At 44.8% G+C, this 17,344-nt stretch overlaps 1 protein-coding gene across 1 annotated transcript; it reads left to right on the top strand.

Annotated features, from left to right (window-relative positions):
- Window positions 1-127: 127 nt before the first annotated feature.
- LOC124248197 (BPI fold-containing family A member 3-like) lies at window positions 128-14,152 on the top strand. The gene is made up of 4 exons (XM_046678039.1): window positions 128-167; window positions 9,387-9,537; window positions 13,435-13,519; window positions 13,931-14,152. The coding sequence occupies exons 1-4, from the start codon at window positions 128-130 to the stop codon at window positions 14,150-14,152; spliced, it is 498 nt and encodes a 165-aa protein (XP_046533995.1).
- The last annotated feature ends 3,192 nt before the right edge of the window (window positions 14,153-17,344 follow it).

Here is a 17,344-nt window from a genome sequence, read left to right as displayed (position 1 = left end):
TCCTAGGTCAAGGCTTTGTTTTCAGGCACATCTGGGCTTGAATCACAGCCCTGCCACTTCTGTAGAGGAGTATCTCAACCTCTCTGAGCTACAGTTTCTTCATCTCTAAGTGGGAATGTGGGTGACAATGGTGATGCTGCTGCTGCTGCTGATGATGACAGGTTGTTGTAAGGGTGGAAAGCATTTTCTGAGCGCTCATTAGTAGGGGTTTGGTCGTTGTGGCTGCAGCCTTATGACTCAAGTTTCTGTGTGGTTTCCATGACATGATCCTTCTTTCCGTCTCAGGCAAAGCTAGTTCCCCCACATGTACAACCCAAGCTGGCTGAATCCATAGGCATATGCCACCAGAGTGACACCTACAGCTGTATATGGAGCCACTGCACTTCCAGCATCAGCAATGTGTAGCCAGTGGATGGCAAAGTAGCAGAATGCTCAGAGGGAAAGCAGCAAAAACAAAGTGCGCCCCAGCCACTTGCCGCCCTGGGACTGAATGAAAAGCTCCTGTTGGCATAGACATACTCAACTTTGACTTACGACGTAGAACCCACAGCTTTAACACTGGACATTGACATCTGTGGGCCAGTTGGGTGGAAAGGAACAGGGCCAAAACAGAGACAGCTACAAACATGTCTTAAAGTAAATGTTTAGCCTTCTGAAACCTCTTATGCTTTTGTGACAAGGTGTATTCACATGTGTAGTTGTAGTAAAATGTGTCAAGAAAGCTCTATCCTCCCACTGAAAATAAAAACTTCAGAGAGAGATTAAAATGTCTCTATACCTGCCTTCATTCTGGTAAAAGCAGTGTAAAGGATCCATTTGGGGGGTAAAGAAACATGCCCCAAAATCCATTATTTTCTTGTTGCAAACAAGGTATAAGTAGTCACCAAAATCTAGGTAAAATCTAGGAAAATGGTATAAAATCTGACATAAAGGTGGGGAAAAAGCTGAAGATAGCTGATGCAATAGTAAATGATGATGATGATGATGATAGTAAATTATGGAAAACTCACCTGTGCCAAGCATGGTGCTAATCACCTGACATATTTCATCTCATTTAATCCTCGTGGCAACCCTCTGATAGGTACAAAATTACTCCTACTTTGTGGATGAGGAAACTGAAACTGGTAAACAGTTAGACATTGATGATTAGGGAACTAGTAACTAAACTTTTTTTCAAATACTAGCTATAGCTTTTACTTGTTCACCCACCCGCTATTAACTGTGCTGCTTGGGCAATAAGCCATCTGAGTGCCTTATAGATAACATCTATAGGGTTCCTATAGATAACATCTCTCAGGCACTTGGGTCACCATGGTAATGGATGTTTGAGCTGTTTTTCAGGAATTAGGACCCCCTTGTCCAACTTAGCCTGGTCGAGACCACTAATCCATCAACTGGACCTGTGCAGGTGCCCATAAGTGACCTTTTGACGTTAAGAGGCTAAAAACTCCACCCTCAGATCATGCTAATGCCATCGTTTGTGAACATGCGTCCTATGAGGAGGGATGAATTTTGACTATGCTTGCACAGATCACCAGTTACCTCACCTTTCCTCACCTCCATTTGTCTATCTCCACACTTCAGACCACGTTGCCCCCTACCCCATAAATATCCCTGAGTTCCCATTTTTGAGGAGGTGGATTTGAGACTCATTCTCTCACTTCCAAACTTGGCTGCCTTGTGATTAAAACCTTCTCTCTGCTACAACTTGCTGTTTCGGAGCTTGACTTTCTGGGTGATGGGCAAAAACAAACCTGACTTGATAACAAAACCAAGGCATGGAGAAGTTGGACCCAAAGGCCACACACCAGTAGGTAGCTGAACCAGGATTAACACCCAGGTGAGTCTGGACCCAAAGCCTGTGCAGTGAAACTTTACCTCCTCCTAAAGCACTGATTCTTTACCTTTGGTAAATCACAAGGACCACTGAAAGTGTCAAGAAAGATATGTACTATTAGAGAAAATTAACCAAAATTTTACAATAACTGAAGAGTCTTCAGGGACACAAGTTCCCTGAAGGAGGCCCCTGTGAATTCCTCTTACTGGTAAAGGTCTGAGATTGATTACACCAGAGAAAGAAACTGTTTCCACACAAAATTGGGGTTCTGTTGCCTGATGCACATAAACAGCCAATTGATTACAACATCAACCTTTGGGAAAAGAGAGAATCTTTATTCTTTTTTTTTTTTTAGATTTTTAATTTTTTTCCTTTTTCTCCCCAAAGCCCCCCGGTACATAGTTGTATTCTTTGTTGTGGGTCCTTCTAGTTGTGGCATGTGGGACGCCGTCTCAGCGTGGTTTGATGAGCAGTGTCATGTCCGTGCCCAGGATTCGAACCAAGGAAACACTGGGCCGCCTGCAGCGGAGCGCGTGAACTTAACCACTCGGCTGCAGGGCCAGCCCTCGAGAATCTTTATTCTTTGAGACCATCTGCAGGGAGAACAGTGGGCATGTGCCCTCAGATCTGTCACCCCGACTCAGGATTTGGGGCAGAATTTAAGAGGTTAGGGAGAACAGGCTGGCACGTGGAAATGCTGGTGGGACAGGTTTTGACTGGAGGGCTTCAAGCATTTATGGTGAGGTTCTAAACAATTATGATAGGGTTCTGAACAGTTGGGATGAAGTTCTAAACTCTTATGATGGGGATCTAAATATTTTTGATGAGGTGGAGAAGGAATTTTAACACAGGATCTTCATGAATGAGAGACCCTTTGCTTTGGATGAGTGTGACTTTCAAGTTCTAATCGCCTCCCGGTCCTTGTGTTCCATGGGAAGGAGGATCTTGGTTCTATGGTCATCTCTGGTCAAGATTTCTTCTTTGGCACATGCTCTAGCTAAATAACTTAGAAGATTTTCTGAAAGGCAATTCTTTTCTTTTTTTTTTTAATTTTAAGTTTTTATTTATTTTTTATTGCAGTAACATTAATTCATAACATTATATAAGTTTCAGGTTTACATCATTATCTTTTGATTCGGTGTAGATTACATCATGTTCACCACCCAGAGACTAATTGCAATCCATCAGCACACACAGGTGCCTAATCACCTCTTTCACCCTCCTCCCTCTCTCCTTCCCCTCTGGTAACCACCAATCGAACTCCTGCCTCTATGTGGTCATTTGTGGTTGTTTTTCTCTTCTACTTATGAGTGAGATGATACGGTATTTGACTTTCTCCCTCTGACTTATTTCACCTAGCATAATACCCTCAAGGTCCATCTATGTTGTCACAAATGGCTGGATTTCATCATTTCTTATGGCTGAGTAGTATTCCATTGTACATATACGTACCACATCTTCTTTATACATTCATCCCTGGATGGGCACCTAGGTTGCTTCCAAGTCTTGGCTACTGTGAATAATGCTGAAATGAACATAGGGGTGCATGTATCTTTATGCATTCATGTTTTCATGTTCTCTGGAAAAATACTCAGTGGTAGAATAGCTGGGCCGTACAGTGGTTCTATTCTTAACTTTTTGCAGAATCTCCGTACTGTTTTCCATAATGGCTGCACCAGTTTGCCCTCCCACCAGCACTGTATGAGAGTTCCCTTCTCTCCACATCCTCTCCAACACTTGTTTCCTCTCTTATTAATTATAGCCATTCTGACGGGAGTGAGATAATATTTCATTGTAGTTTTGATTTGGGTTTCCCTGATAGTTAATGATGTTGAACACTGTTGCTTGTGCCTGTTGGCCATCTGTATGTCTTCTTTGGGGAAAGGTCTGTTCAGATGTTTTCCCCATTTTTTAATTGAGTTCTTACTTTTGTTGTTGTTGAGATGCATCAGTTCTTTATATATTTTGGATATTAACCCCTTATCAAGTATATGATTTGCAAATATCTTCTCCCAATTTTTGGGTTGTCTTTTTGTTTTATTGATGGTTTCCTTTGCTGTGCAGAAGGTCTTTAGTTTTATGTAATCCCATTTGTCTATCTTGTCTGTTATTTCCCTTGCCTAGTCAGACATGTTACTTGAAAATATGCTGCTAAGACCAATATCAAATGGTGTACTGCCTATGTTTTCTTCCAGAAGTTTCATGGTTTCAGGTCTTCCATTCAAGTCTTTAATACATTTTGAGTTGATTTTTGTATATGGTGTAAGAGAATGGTCTACTTTCATTCTTTTGCATGTGTCTGCCCAGTTTTCCCAACAACATTTATTGAAGAGACTTTCCTTTCTTCATTTTATGTTCTTGGCTCCCTTGTCGAAAATTAGCTGTCCATAGATGTGTGGGTTTATTTCTGGGCTTTCGATTCTGTTTCATTGATCTATGTGTCCATTTTTGTGCCAGTACCATCCTGTTTTGGTTACAATAGCTTTGTAGTATATTTGAAATCAGGGAGTGTGATGCCTCCAGCTTTGTTCTTTTTTCTCAGGATTCCTTTGGCTGTTTGGGGTCTTTGTTGTTCCATATAAATTTTAGGATTCTTTGTTCTATTTCTGTGAAAAATGTCATTGGAACTTTGTTAGGGATTGCACTGAGTCTGTAGAGTGCTTTAGGAAATATAGATATTTTAACAATGTTGATTCTTTCAATCCAAGAGCATGGAATATCTTTCCATTTTTGTGTGTCTTCTTCGATTTCTTTCAACAATGTTTTATAGTTTTCAGTGTACCGATCTTTCACCTCTTTGGTTAAGTTTATTCCTAGGTATTTTATTCTTCCTAATGCAATTGTAAATGTGATTGTATTCTTAATTTCTCTTTCTGCTACTTCGTTGTTAGTGCATAGAAATGCAACTGATTTTTGTATGTTGATTTTGTAGCCTGCAACTTAATAGTATTCATCTATTATTTCTAAAAGTGTTTTTGTGGATTCTTTAGGGTTTTCTCTATATAAAATCACTTCATCTGCGAATAGTGATAGTTTCACTTCTTCCTTTCCAATTTGAGTCCCTGTTATTTCTTTTTCTTGCCTGATTGCTCTGGCCAGAACTTCCAACACTATATTAAATAAGAGTGGTGAAAGTGGGCATCCTTGTCTGGTTCCTGCTCTTAGATGGATGGCTTTCAGTTCTTCTCCACTGAGAATGATGTTAGCTGTGGGTTTGTCATATATGGCCTTTATTATGTTGAGGCACTTTCCTTCCACACCTGTTTTATTCAGAGTTTTTACCATAAATGGATGCTATCTTGTCAAATGCTTTCTCTGTATCTATTGAGGTGATCATGTGATTTTTACTCTTCATTTTGTTAATGTGGTGTATCAGGTTGTTTGATATGTGAATGTTGAACCATTCCTGCATCCCTGGAATAAATCCCACTTGATCATGGTCTATGATCTTTTTTTTTTTTAATTGAGGAAGATTAGCCCTGAGCTAACTACTGCCAGTCCTCCTCTTTTTGCTGAGGAAGCCTGGCCCTGAGCTAACATCCGTGCCCATCTTCCTCTACTTTATATGTGGGATGCCTACCACAGCACGGCATGCCAAGCGGTACCATGTCCGCACCCGGGATCCAAACCGGCAAACCCCAGGCCACCGAAGCAGAACATGCAAACTTAACTGCTGTGCCACCAGGTCGGCCTCTCTATGATCTTTTTAATGTATTTTTGTTTTCAATTTGCCAGTATTTTGTTGAAGATTTTTGCATTGGTGTTCATCAGTGACATTGGCCTGGAATTTTCTTTTTTTGTATTGTCCTTGCCTGGTTTTGGTATTAGGGTAATGTTGGCTTAGTCGAATGAGTGAGGAAGCTTCCCCTCCTCTTCAATGTTTTGGAAGACTTTGAGAAGGATAGGTATTAAGTCTTCTTTGAATGTTTGGTAGAATTCACCAGGGAAGCTGTCCAGTCCTAGACTCTTATCTTTCAGGAGGTTTTTGATTACTGTTTCAATCTCCTTACTGGTGATTGGTCTATTCAAATTCTCTGTTTATTCTTGATTCAGTTTGGAAGGTTATATGATTCTAAGAATTTGTCCATTTCTTCTAGATTTTCCAATTTGTTGGTGTACACTTTTTCACAGTATCCTCTTACATTCTTTTGTATTTCTCACCCCTTGTAATTGCTCCTCTTTCATTTCCGACTTTATTTATTTGGGCCTTCTCTCTTTTTTTTCTTGGTGAATCTAACTAAAAGTTTGTCAATTTTGTTTATCTTTTCAATGAACCAGCTCTTGGTTTCATTGATTTCTCTATTTTTTTAAATATCTTTTTCATTTATTTCTGCTCTGGTTTTCAAAATTTCCTTCCTCCTACTGCTGATGGGCTTTGTTTGTTTTTCTTTTTCCACTTCCCTTAGGTGAACTTTTAGATTGTTATCTGAGATTTTTCTTGTTTGTTTAGGTATGCCTCTTTTGCTATAAACTTCTCTCTTAGAACTGCTTTTGCAGTATCCCATTAATTTTGGCATGTCATACTTTCATTTTCATTTGCCTCTAGATACTTTTTGGTTTCTTCTTTGATTTCTTCACTGACCCAATTCTTGTTCCATAGCATTTTGTTCAATCTCCATGTGTCTGTGGCTTTTCTGATTTTCTTTACGTAGTTGATTTCTGGGTTCATATTGTTGTCATCAGAAAAAATGTTGGTATTATTTCAATCTTCTTACATCTGTTGCGACTTGTTTTGTGGCCTAATATTTGATCACTTCTCAAGAATGTGCCATGTGCATTTGAAAGAATGTATATTCTGCGGTTTTTGGATGGTATAGTCTGTACATATCTACTAAGTCCATCCTGTCTAATGTATCATTTAAGGCCAATGTTTCTGTATTGATCTTCTGTTTGGATGATCTACCCGTTAGTGTAAGTGGAGTGTTAAAGTCCCCTACTATTATTGTGTTACTGTCTACTTCTCATTTTGCATTTGTTAATAATTTCTTTATATGTTTAGGTGCTCCTATGTTGGGTGCATAGATATTTTCAAGTGTTATATCCTCTTGTTGGATTGTTCCCTTTATAGTTACGTAGTGCCCTTCTTTGTCTCTTGTTACAGTTTTTGTTTTATTTTCTATTTTGTCTGAAATAAGTATTGCTACCCCAGCTTTTTTTATTACCATTTGCATGGATTATCTTTTTCCCTCCCTTCACTTTCAGTTTGTGACTGTCTTTAGGTCTGAAGTGCATCTCTTGTATGCAGCATTTATATTGGTCTTGTTCTTTTTTATCCACTTGGCCACCCTATGCTTTTTGATTGTATCATGTAGTCCGTTGACATTTAAAGTAACTATTGATAAATATGTACTTATTGACATTTTATTACTTTTTTTCTTGGTGTTTCAGTAGTTCTTCTCTGTTACTTTCTTCTCTTGCTCTCTTCCCTTGTGGTTTGATGGCTTTCTTTAGTATTATGTTTGGGTTCCTTTCTCTTAATTTTTTGTGTATTTATTATAGGTTTCTGGTTTGTGATTACCATGAGGTTCATATATAATAACCCACCTATATAGCAATCTATATTAAGTTGATGGTCTCGTTAGTTTGACCTTTTTCTAAAAGCTCTGCTTTTTTACTCACCTCCTCTCACATTTTATGTTTTTGATATCACATCTAAACTCTTTTTTGTGTTTGTGTATCCATTACCCTCTTATCATTGAATTAGTTAATTTTAGCACTTTTGTCCTTTGACCTTCATAGATGGTTGATCTGCTACCTTTACTATATTTTTGTCTTCACTAGTGATTTTACTGGTTTTTTTAAAAAATAATTTTCTCATTCCTATATGTGGTCTTCTTTTCCCACTTAAATAAATCCCTTTAGCGTTTCTTGTAAACCTGGTTTCTTGGTGATAAACTCCTTTAGTTTTTGCTTGTCTGGGAAATTCTTTCTCTCTCCTTCCATTCTGAATGATAACCTTGCTGGTAAAGCATTCTTGGCTGTAGGTTTTTCGCTTTCAGCACTTTAAATATATCATGCCCCTCCCCTCTACCCTGTAAGGTTTCTGCTGAGAAGTAAGCTGGTAGCCTTATGGGGTTTCCTTTGTATGTAACTTGTTGCCTTTCTTTTCCAGCTTGTAGGATTCTCTCTTTATTTTTAATTTTGGACACTTTAATTATAATGTGTCTTGGTGTGGCCCTCTTTGGGTTTATCTTGTTTGGTGCTCTCCGTGTGTCCCATACGTGGAGGTCTGTTTCCTTCCTTAGGTTAGGAAAGTTTTCAGCTATTGTTTCTTCAAATAGATTCTCTGCCCCTTTTTCTCTTTCTTCTCCTTCTAGGACACATAATATGGATGTTAGTGCACATGACGTTGTCCCAGAGGTCCCTTAGACTATTCTCATTCTTTTTAATTCTTTTTTCTTTTATCTGTCCAGCTTGGGGATTTTTTATAACTTTTATTGAGCTCACTGATCCATTTTTCTGAATTATCTACTCTGCTATTGAGTCCCTCTAGTGAAGTTTTCATTGCCAGTGTTGTATTCTTCATTTCTGATTGGTTCTTTTTTATATTTTCCAGTTCTTTGTTGAAGTTCTCACTGAGTTAATCCATTCTTTCCCCAAGATCAGTGAGCATCCTTATGACTTTCTGTTTGAACTCTTTGTCAGGTAGGTTGTTTATTTCTGTTTCATTTAGTTCTTTTTATCAGATTTTGTCCTGTTCCCTTACTTGGAACATATTCCTTCACCTCCTCATTTTGCCTCTTTCTCTTTGCTTATATCTATGTATTGAGTAGGTCAGCTACAACTCGACTTGAGAGGTGGCTTTATGTGAGAGGTATCTTATGAGGCCCAGTAGTGTGCTTCCCACTCATCAACAGTTTCAAATGTTCCAGAGGTGTCCCCTACATGGGCTACTTGTGTCCTTCTGTTGTGGCAGGGTTGCTCTTGCTGTTGGTTCCCAGGGAGGCTAGGCTCTACCCCCGACTTGCTGGTTGTAGTGTTCAGCTGCATGTGGCTGCTATGGTCTCTTCTGTCACTTTATCAGGCATGAGGAATCTCAGCACAGTCAGCTGCAACAACTAATAGCAGATTCCTGTGGCAGTTTTTCTGTTAAGTGAGCAGGACCCCAGCGTGGCTTGTTGCTAGGCTCAGGGGCTTACAGTTGGTGTAGGCCTCCAGTCTACAAGGCTCTTATCAGCTGTCTCAGGACTGCAGCTGAGTGTTTGCCCACCTATTTTTCTCTTCAATATTTATCGTGATCTACATCCTGTATGCCAGGCTCTGTGTCCAAGATTCAGGGATACAGCAATGGGAGAACTTTCAACCATAACCTCTCCTTTGAGCAGCTGTTGCCTGCCAGACCCTCTGCAGGTGCATCACATCAACTCTGCAAAGCACAATTTCACAAATCAAGAATGTGGGTCTCAGGGTTGGGGGCGAAGGGGATGACAGGTGCCAATCACTCAGCAAGAAGTGGGTGCACCTGCCTGCAACCTAGGCCTCCTGACTCTAAACTCCTCAGCTTTTCCATGACATTGTGCCATGTCACTTGTTCCCTGTCCATTTCCAGTTATTGTCCAGGGCCTCATGAAGCACAACACAAAAGGCCGAATCCAGAACATCCACCTCCTGGACAGTCTGAATGCCTCGGGCCAGATGGCCACAGGGATGGTGGGCTGGCTAACTGGCAGCATGAACCTCCTGCAGCATCAAGAAGGCAGGTGAGACCCTGAACCCCAGCCCTGCCCCAGGGACTCTTAATAAAACTCTGGGTCAGAGGGCAGAGCTGAGGGGATGGAGGCGCAAAGCCTGTGAAGAGGGAAGGAAAAGGAAGATTAGAAGGAGGAGATGTAAGGCCCAATAGAAGATGAGTAGGGACCCCAATACAAGGGGTCATTTGGGGAGGTGGCCTATCAGGTAATTAAAAGTGAAGGCTTGGGAGTAAAAGTTTCTGCATTTAAATCGTGGCTCTGCTACCAACCTTGAGGAAACCACTCTGGCCTCATCTATGACATGGGAACCCAGAAAGCACTGCCTGGATAAACATCTGGGGAGCCAAAGGGACCCAGGACTAGAGTCAGACATTCGAACCCCACTGTCTTGCTTGACAGCTGTGTGACTCTGCGCAAGGCATTTGAGCAACCTGAGCTTGGGCCTCTAGTCCTCATCAGTGAAATGGACATGATAACTGTCCCCGCCCACAGGAGTGGTTAGGAGCTTTCTCTGCTGCACACGGTGGATGCACAGCCTCTGGTTGCTACATGAACCTCACAGAACTGGGCCTGTCCTGCTCACCTCCCCTTTCCCTCAGCTTCCCACTCTCCAAGCTGATCAACTGCAACCCCAGCACTCCAGCCTCAAGCTCCCATCTCTCTGATTCGAATCCCTCACTCATTTTCATGAGCACCAGTACTCACCAGCAGGGTTTTCCTTGATATGTGCAGTCATGACCACCTCCCTTCATTCATGCCTTTAATAGTTGTTACAATTATTTATTGAGTGCCTATTGCATACCAGGACCTGGGCTGGGTACCAGGAAGACAGCTATAAACCCGACATAGGGTCACTGCCTTGGATCTCACATCATAGTGAGATAGGCCATCAAAGTAAATAACTAATTTCAGATGGAGGGGTATATGCAAGACAAATTTAGCAAGATAAGGGGTGAGAGGGAGTGACGGGGCTGATTAGGAGGGCCCTATAAAGAGGTGACCCTTACATAGAAACTTGAATGAACAGAAGGAAGCAAGCAATGTGAAGGACATGGGGAGTGGGGAGTGCAAAGGCCCTGAGTTAGGGAAGAGACTGGTGTGTTTGAGGAAGAGAAAAAGTCCTGTGTGGCTAGGTGAGAAGGAGGAGGATGGTATGAGATGGGGTCGCAGAGGTAGATGGGGCCAGACCTGCAAGTCTTAAGAGCTATGGTGTGGCGTTTGGATTTTATTCCAAGGGCAGTGAGAAACCAGTGGAGAATGTTGAGTGACAAGGAGTGTTAGGGCCACTCTGGCTGCCACATGGAGAAAAGTTTGAAGAGAGACCAAGCTCATGACAAGGAGCCAGAAACTAGAGCATCTCCAGGCAAGAAGTGATGGTGACCTGGACCAGGTGAAAGTGACAGAGGTGGTGGGAGGTGGCCAAGTTCAGTATATATTTTTCAGACAGAGCCAACCTGATTTGCTAATGGGCTGCATGTGGAGGTGAGGGCTGGAGAGAAGTCACAGACAGCTCCTGGGTTTTGGGCCTGGGCACCAGGGTGATGGTGGGGCCATCTTGTGAGAGGGGAGGCTTGGTCTGAGAACAGGCCCAGGGTCTGGGTCTGCAGTAGGCTGTGGGTTGCACAGATCAGCTGTGTGGATCTGTCAGGACACCCTGGGACAGCGTGCAGCCCGGGGCTCCTGCAGGGGCTTCCTGCCCTCAGAGCAGCTGTAAAAGGATTTGACTCCAAATCCCACTGCCAGGCCCTTTCTACAGATGGGCCAGTCCTGTTTGTCAGCCCGAGGGCTTCACGTCTGTGGTCCCTCCCTCTTGCGGGGCCTCTGCTCTCTCCTTGTGCAGCGCCAACATCACCAACATTCAGCTGGATTGTGGCGAGATCCAGATATCTTTCCAGAAGGAGTGGTTCTCTGAAACACCTCCCTTGCATTCAGCACTGACCTGAGACTGTGCATCACACAGAAGTGGGGTCTGAGGGGTGCTGTTCCTCCTGATGGGAACCCGGCACTGCGGGGGAGGGGAATTTGGCAACCTGGGGACCCAGATCTTTCTAACTCCAACCTGGTTTCAAATCCTGCTTTCTGAACTCACTTGCTGTGTGATCTTGAGCAAGTCACTTCAGGTCTCTGTTGTTTGGTTTCTTCAGCTGACGTGTGGATGGCCATCATTGGTCAGTGGAAGCAGGTCATTTGCTCACTTAAACCCATGTGAGTTCACTACACTGACATAATAAAAAGAGAGAAACTCTCTAATTATCTCATCAACCTTCCTTCCACCTAGTCAAACCATCCTTTAAGATCCACTGTCCTCAAAGAAAAGGAGGCTGCAGCCAAGATGTGAAGATTTTAAAAATAAGATTAACTCTCAACTTCTGAATTTCCAAAGGCCACTAATCTGGTCTATTTAAAGGACTTTCAGAAGCCGCTCTGGCTCATAGCGGTTTTCTCATAATCACCGACTGCAGGACTCAACATGCAGGCCAGGAGGAGCCCACGGGGCCGGTTTGTCAATTTGTCTAAAGAGCAACTCTTCTCCTCAGCTGCTTCCACCCCTGCTCTTCCTTTGTCTCCTGCCCTTTCCCCTCCTCCTCTCTCTTGTCCCCAGGTCCTTCAATAATGAGATCATAAAGGCACATGTGCACAAGATCCGGTGATAGGCGATTGCCGCGTGGAGCCCAGCAGCGTCCAGACGACAGTCCTGACTCAGTAAGGTCCCAGCTGCCCCTCCCCAGGGTGACCAGCCCTAGCTGTGGCCGCACAGCTCTACCACCTCCTGGACGAGCCCAAAATGGATGTCACCCTTTCCCCAGGATCTGCTCCTCCTCCCACCTCCCCACCCCAGTGACAGCCCTGCCACCTCCCAGAAGCCAGACTCTCCCTCCTCACTCCCCACAGCCCCTCTTCACCCGCTCCCATCAATAACCTCCTGGCCACCCCCACTTGGTCCCTTTCTCTCCACCCCACAGCCACAGCCACTGACTCATAGTCCACTTCCTGGACCTTTGTGGGAGCCTCCTCCACCTTCCTCTGACTCAGACCTCACCTCCTTCAGTGCATTCTCTCCTGCAGCAGCAGTAACTTTCTAACACAGAAAACTGGTCATGACTGCAGTCTCTGCTCCTAACCCTCTAGTGGTTCTCCAGAGCCCTCTGGATGAACAGCAAACTGCTGGATGTCACTCAAGACCCTACTGTCCTCTCCCCTGCCCTACTCTGCAGCTCTCTGCCCTATAGTCTCTTGGAAGGACCCATCCCTCCTTCAACACGCCATGCATCTTCACACCATCGTGCCTTTGCACATGCTGATCCTTTGCCTGGAATACCCTTCCCTTCTTCTCTAAAGCTCCTCCTCATCCCTCATTCATTCAACAAACGTTTACTGAGAGCCTACTGTGTGCCAGGCATGGCATGCTTGATGCTAGGGATACAGTGGTGAACAAGACAGAAAAAACAGGTAAATGAAGATCCATACCCTCGCTGACCAAGTCTGCCAGCCTCAACACACTGAGTCCCTCAAGGGCAAGCTTTGCATCAGGTTTCTCTCTGGAATTCCAGGATGCTGGAAGCAACGAATTCTTAGGTGGATGTCCATTCATTTATTCATCTGACTTTCACCGATTGTCTAGATCATGCCTGATCCTCATGGACAGGACAGTGCAGGGGGCAGACTGTGTACCCTGGAGCTCTGCTCTCCTGGTTCTGGTCTACTCAGCACTTAGGAGCCATGTGACCTTAAACAACTCACATCATCCCTCTGAGTCACCGCTTTGACTGTTGCTGACGGTGATGCCTCCTGGACAGGGCTGGCAGAGGATTCAACGACTGTCTGAGGTGTACTCAACACTTAGCACCTGGCATTTATACTGCCCGTGTTTATCTGTCTATTCTGTATGTCTGCCTCTCTTTCTAGAGATTGCCCACCAAAGATGAAACATTTTCTCCGCAACTTCAGACACAATCTGAAAAAAGTTATCCCACACCAGGTAGAAAGTCACGTAAGCCTGAGAAAAATATTTTTTCCGTGGGCATCCTCGAGTCTGAGGGTCGGGCCATATCTAATGGCAGCCCAGCAAAGAGTTTCAAACACTGGGTTTCAGAACCTGAAAGATCTCTGTTAAAAATTTCGGTTTTGCCATCTGCTGGCTGGGTGTCCTTGGGCAAGTGACTTAGCCTTGCTGAGCCTCAGTTTTCCCATCTGTAGCATGGGAACCAGTGTGGTCCCTAGCTGATAGAGATGTCACAGGGATTGAGAGAGACAAAGCAAGAAAGTGCTGTGCATGGCATGTGGTTGGCGTTCAATACAAGGGATTGTGGAAATCCAGTGGAGTCTAAGCTTCTAGCCACAGGCCTCTAACCTTCTTTTCCCGGTCTCTGGTCTGACCCATCTGTCTGTGCTGCTGGCCCAGGTGTGTCCTCTGACCGGTGAAGTCCTCAGGCAGCTGGATGTGAAACTGTTGAAAAGCCTCAGGGGTGACTCTGTGTCCATCCAGGGAGGCGGACTCAGGAGTGGCAAATGGCTTGAAGAGGTGCCCCATGGAGCTCCCAGCGAGGCCTGCTCAGGGGGGCCTGCATGTGCTCTGAGATCACTTAGAGGTGACCACATGATGATGACCATTACTGTCCTGTGAGAAAGCTGGGACAGCAGAGGGGATCCCTACCAAGCCGGCTGTGTCCCACCAAGGCACTCACACCTACCACTCACCAGAGCTTGTGGCTTCTCCCAAGATTTCCACTCAATCCTTTAGGGAGCACTGGCCCCACCCCAGACTGAGACCATGCCCCTTGAGTTGCAGATAAACAGATATGGTCCCCGCCCTCACGGCGCTCACAGTCTCTAGAATGGAAGACAGCAAGGAGCGCATCACTAGCTATCACTTGGAAAGAGTTCTAACACAAATGCTCCTGGCACTGCCCTTGGTCGGCATGGATGGATGAGGGTTCCCTTCAGTGTGGACGTGGGATTTGGAGGGACAGACATGCTGGTGACTGACACTGCCTCTTCTTCTTATAGAACAGGCTGCTACTCAGGAACTCAACCAACTGTGAATCAGCCAACCCCCTACATGTCAGACTTAGTGTCCTCCAGCTGCCCACTGATGATCAGAAGGAGATTCCACACCCTGGGACGTTACGCCTCCTTTAGAGTGGGGCTTCCACTGCCCCGAAAAACTTTACCACAGGTCCTGTGGACATCCTGTCCTCTCCCATAATAAATTCTATCTCTGAAGGTGCAGAGGTCCCCTGGCCTGGGCCCTGAGGTTTAGGGTCCAGAAGTCAGACTTGACGAAGGTCCATCTTGAGACTAAATATACCTGGGTTTGCTCATCAGCCCAGAAATATCCAAGAACACACTCTTTCTTTTCCTGTAATTTGCAGCCAGAAGCCCATCTATGGGTTTGCTCATCAATGCAGGGGAGGCTCTGTGGAGATTTCCCATTCCCTCATTCAGTCCACCTACACTTATTGAGCACCTCCTACACGTCAAGCACTTTGCTGGGCTCCAAGGGAGCGTAGAGAAGAGGTGACAGAGGGGAAAAGCATATGTGTTGGCACCGAACAGATCTGAATTCAAATTCAATCCAGCCTAAAGAGCAGTTCCATGAGGGTATGGACCACACGCATTGGAGAGACCAATGACGCCCCCTCCCCACCACCCCAGTGCAGGGCTGGCACAGCATATGAGCTCAGCAAATGTCTGAGGTTAAATCATGGGTGAATGCTGGTCCTATGACTCACTAGCTAGGTTTGGGACAAGGCACTTTCCCTTTTGCTCTTCCTCACCTGCAAAGTGGGAACAGAAATCTCACAGGATGTGGAGCAACAGGGGCCCTCACACTGTGGGTAGGAGGTGAGTCGTATGACCACTTTATCAAACCAGGGGGCAGCATCCACTAAAGCCCAATTTATGCTTGCTCTCTGACCAAGCAGTTCTCCTCCCAGCTGTGCGGTCAACAGAAATATGTGCACATAGGCACCACAAGACGTGTACAAGATTGCTCCCAGCAACAGAGTAAAAACTCCTTAAATGCCCATCAAAAGAATGGCTAAATAGCATGGGCAAATATCCGTGGGCTAGTCAGCCAGCAGAATTCTCTACAGTGATGAAAATGAACTCCAGCCACACACGACCACATGACGGATCTCACGCACATAATAAAGCTCCACAAAGGAGCACATGGTGCATCTCCCACTTATAGGAAGTTCAAAAACAGTGGAACTAATACACGCTGTCAGAGGTCAAGATAGTGATGACCCCTGGGAGAGGGTTCATGCCTGGGAAGGGTGTGAGGGCCTTCTGGAGAACTGGTAACATCCAGTTTCTTGATCTGGGTGCTGGTTATGGAGAGGATGTTCAGCTTATGAAAATTCATTGAGCTAGTCAATTATGTGCGTTTTTCTTATGTATGTTATAATTAACAATTGTGCTTTTGTGATGTGGAAGAGTTACTCTAAGCTAACATCTGTTGGCAGTCTTCCTCTGTTTTTATGTGGGTCACCACCACCGCATAGCTTGAGGAGTAGTGTAGGTCCCTGCCTGGGATCTGAACCCACAAACCAGGGCCACCGATGGGGAGTATGTCAGACTTAAACACTACACCACTGGGCTGGCTCCTAATAAAAATTTTAAAAATAAAAAATATTTAACATGCAGGATGTTTGCAGGAGTATGTGAAAAAAACTTGCAATATGTTTATTGTGTGCTAGGTCCATGGGAAATGCTTACTAGAAGTCATTTAATTCATTGCTAATTATTTGATTAATGACTCTTCAATTATTAAATATTGATTCCTGCCCTCCTCCACACAAGGGGAGGGAAAGTATAGTATGGAATCAAGGGGAGATAACCTAGACATATTAATAATAGGAGCACACACATGGTAAGACTTGGCGTATGCCAAGCTGGGTGCTCAGAGCTTCCATTCAGCATCTCAGAAAATCCTCACAGCAACCCCATGAAGTACAAACCTGCTATCCTATTTTATGCATGAGGACACTGGGCTCAGAGAGAGAAAGTCCCTCGCCCAAGGTCACACAGCCAGGAAAGACCAAGTTGACTGCACTCAGGCAGCCAGACTCTAGAGCCCACACTCCTGACCTCTGTAAATGCCCCCCTGCAGTCTTCCCTCCCTTCCTTCTGACACCCTCCCCACACGCTGAGGGGAAACGATGAAATACGTGCTCAGCTGGATTGACAAGCTCAGGGAAGGAAGTGCCCACAGCTCAGAGATGAAAATATGGAGAGAGCCCCATGTCTCCATCTTTCAATTCTGACTCCCTAATCCTCCAGGGCAGATTGGGGGCCTCCTTCCTCAAGGGGCCTCCTTGGGTTTGAGAGCTTGTTTCACAATAGATCTCTATTATGATACTTGGGTGGGGGGAAGTTCAGCCCCAAGTGCTCAGGAGCTCTCTCCAGTGCTCCCAGTCTGTGCTTTTAACTTCCAGGCCCTTCCACTACAGAGGGCTGACTCTGTGCCAGGGATTGGGCTGCGAGCTGCATGTAGCCCCATGTAACCCTCTCCCAGTCCAGGACAGGGGTTCCATCAGCTCCACACGATAGATGAGGAAACAGAGGCTCGAAGAGCAGAAGACTTGTGCCCAGAGTCATGTGCTGAGCTGGGTTTGGAGCTCTAGCTGCCTGATTTCTCAGGTGGGGAGGCTCCCGAGAACATGAGCGGGCACTTGCTGAACTGTAGATTCTGTGACTCTAACTGGCTCCTGAAGTTAAGAACACTGAAGCTGGACAGCCCCAATGAGAGTGTGACATCACCTCTTCCCTCTGAGGTGACCTTGGGCAGGTCACTGTCTTTACTGAGCCTCAG

Source organism: Equus quagga, chromosome 12 (genome assembly GCF_021613505.1).
Source record: "Equus quagga isolate Etosha38 chromosome 12, UCLA_HA_Equagga_1.0, whole genome shotgun sequence".
NCBI classification, from domain to species: domain Eukaryota; kingdom Metazoa; phylum Chordata; class Mammalia; order Perissodactyla; family Equidae; genus Equus; species Equus quagga.
Note: the sequence above shows the minus strand (reverse complement) of the source record. Positions and strands in the feature narration are given on the sequence as shown.

What these genes read in the sequence shown, in the direction of transcription:
- LOC124248197 (XM_046678039.1), top strand. Translation starts at nt 128, where the DNA reads ATGGTGATGCTGCTGCTGCTGCTGATGATGACAGGTTGTT. An exon ending in CTGCAGCATCAAGAAGGCAG is followed by an intron (nt 9,538 to 13,434) that starts GTGAGACCCTGA and finishes CTCTCTTTCTAG; the next exon opens with AGATTGCCCACCAAAGATGA. An exon ending in CACACCAGGTAGAAAGTCAC is followed by an intron (nt 13,520 to 13,930) that starts GTAAGCCTGAGA and finishes CTGCTGGCCCAG; the next exon opens with GTGTGTCCTCTGACCGGTGA.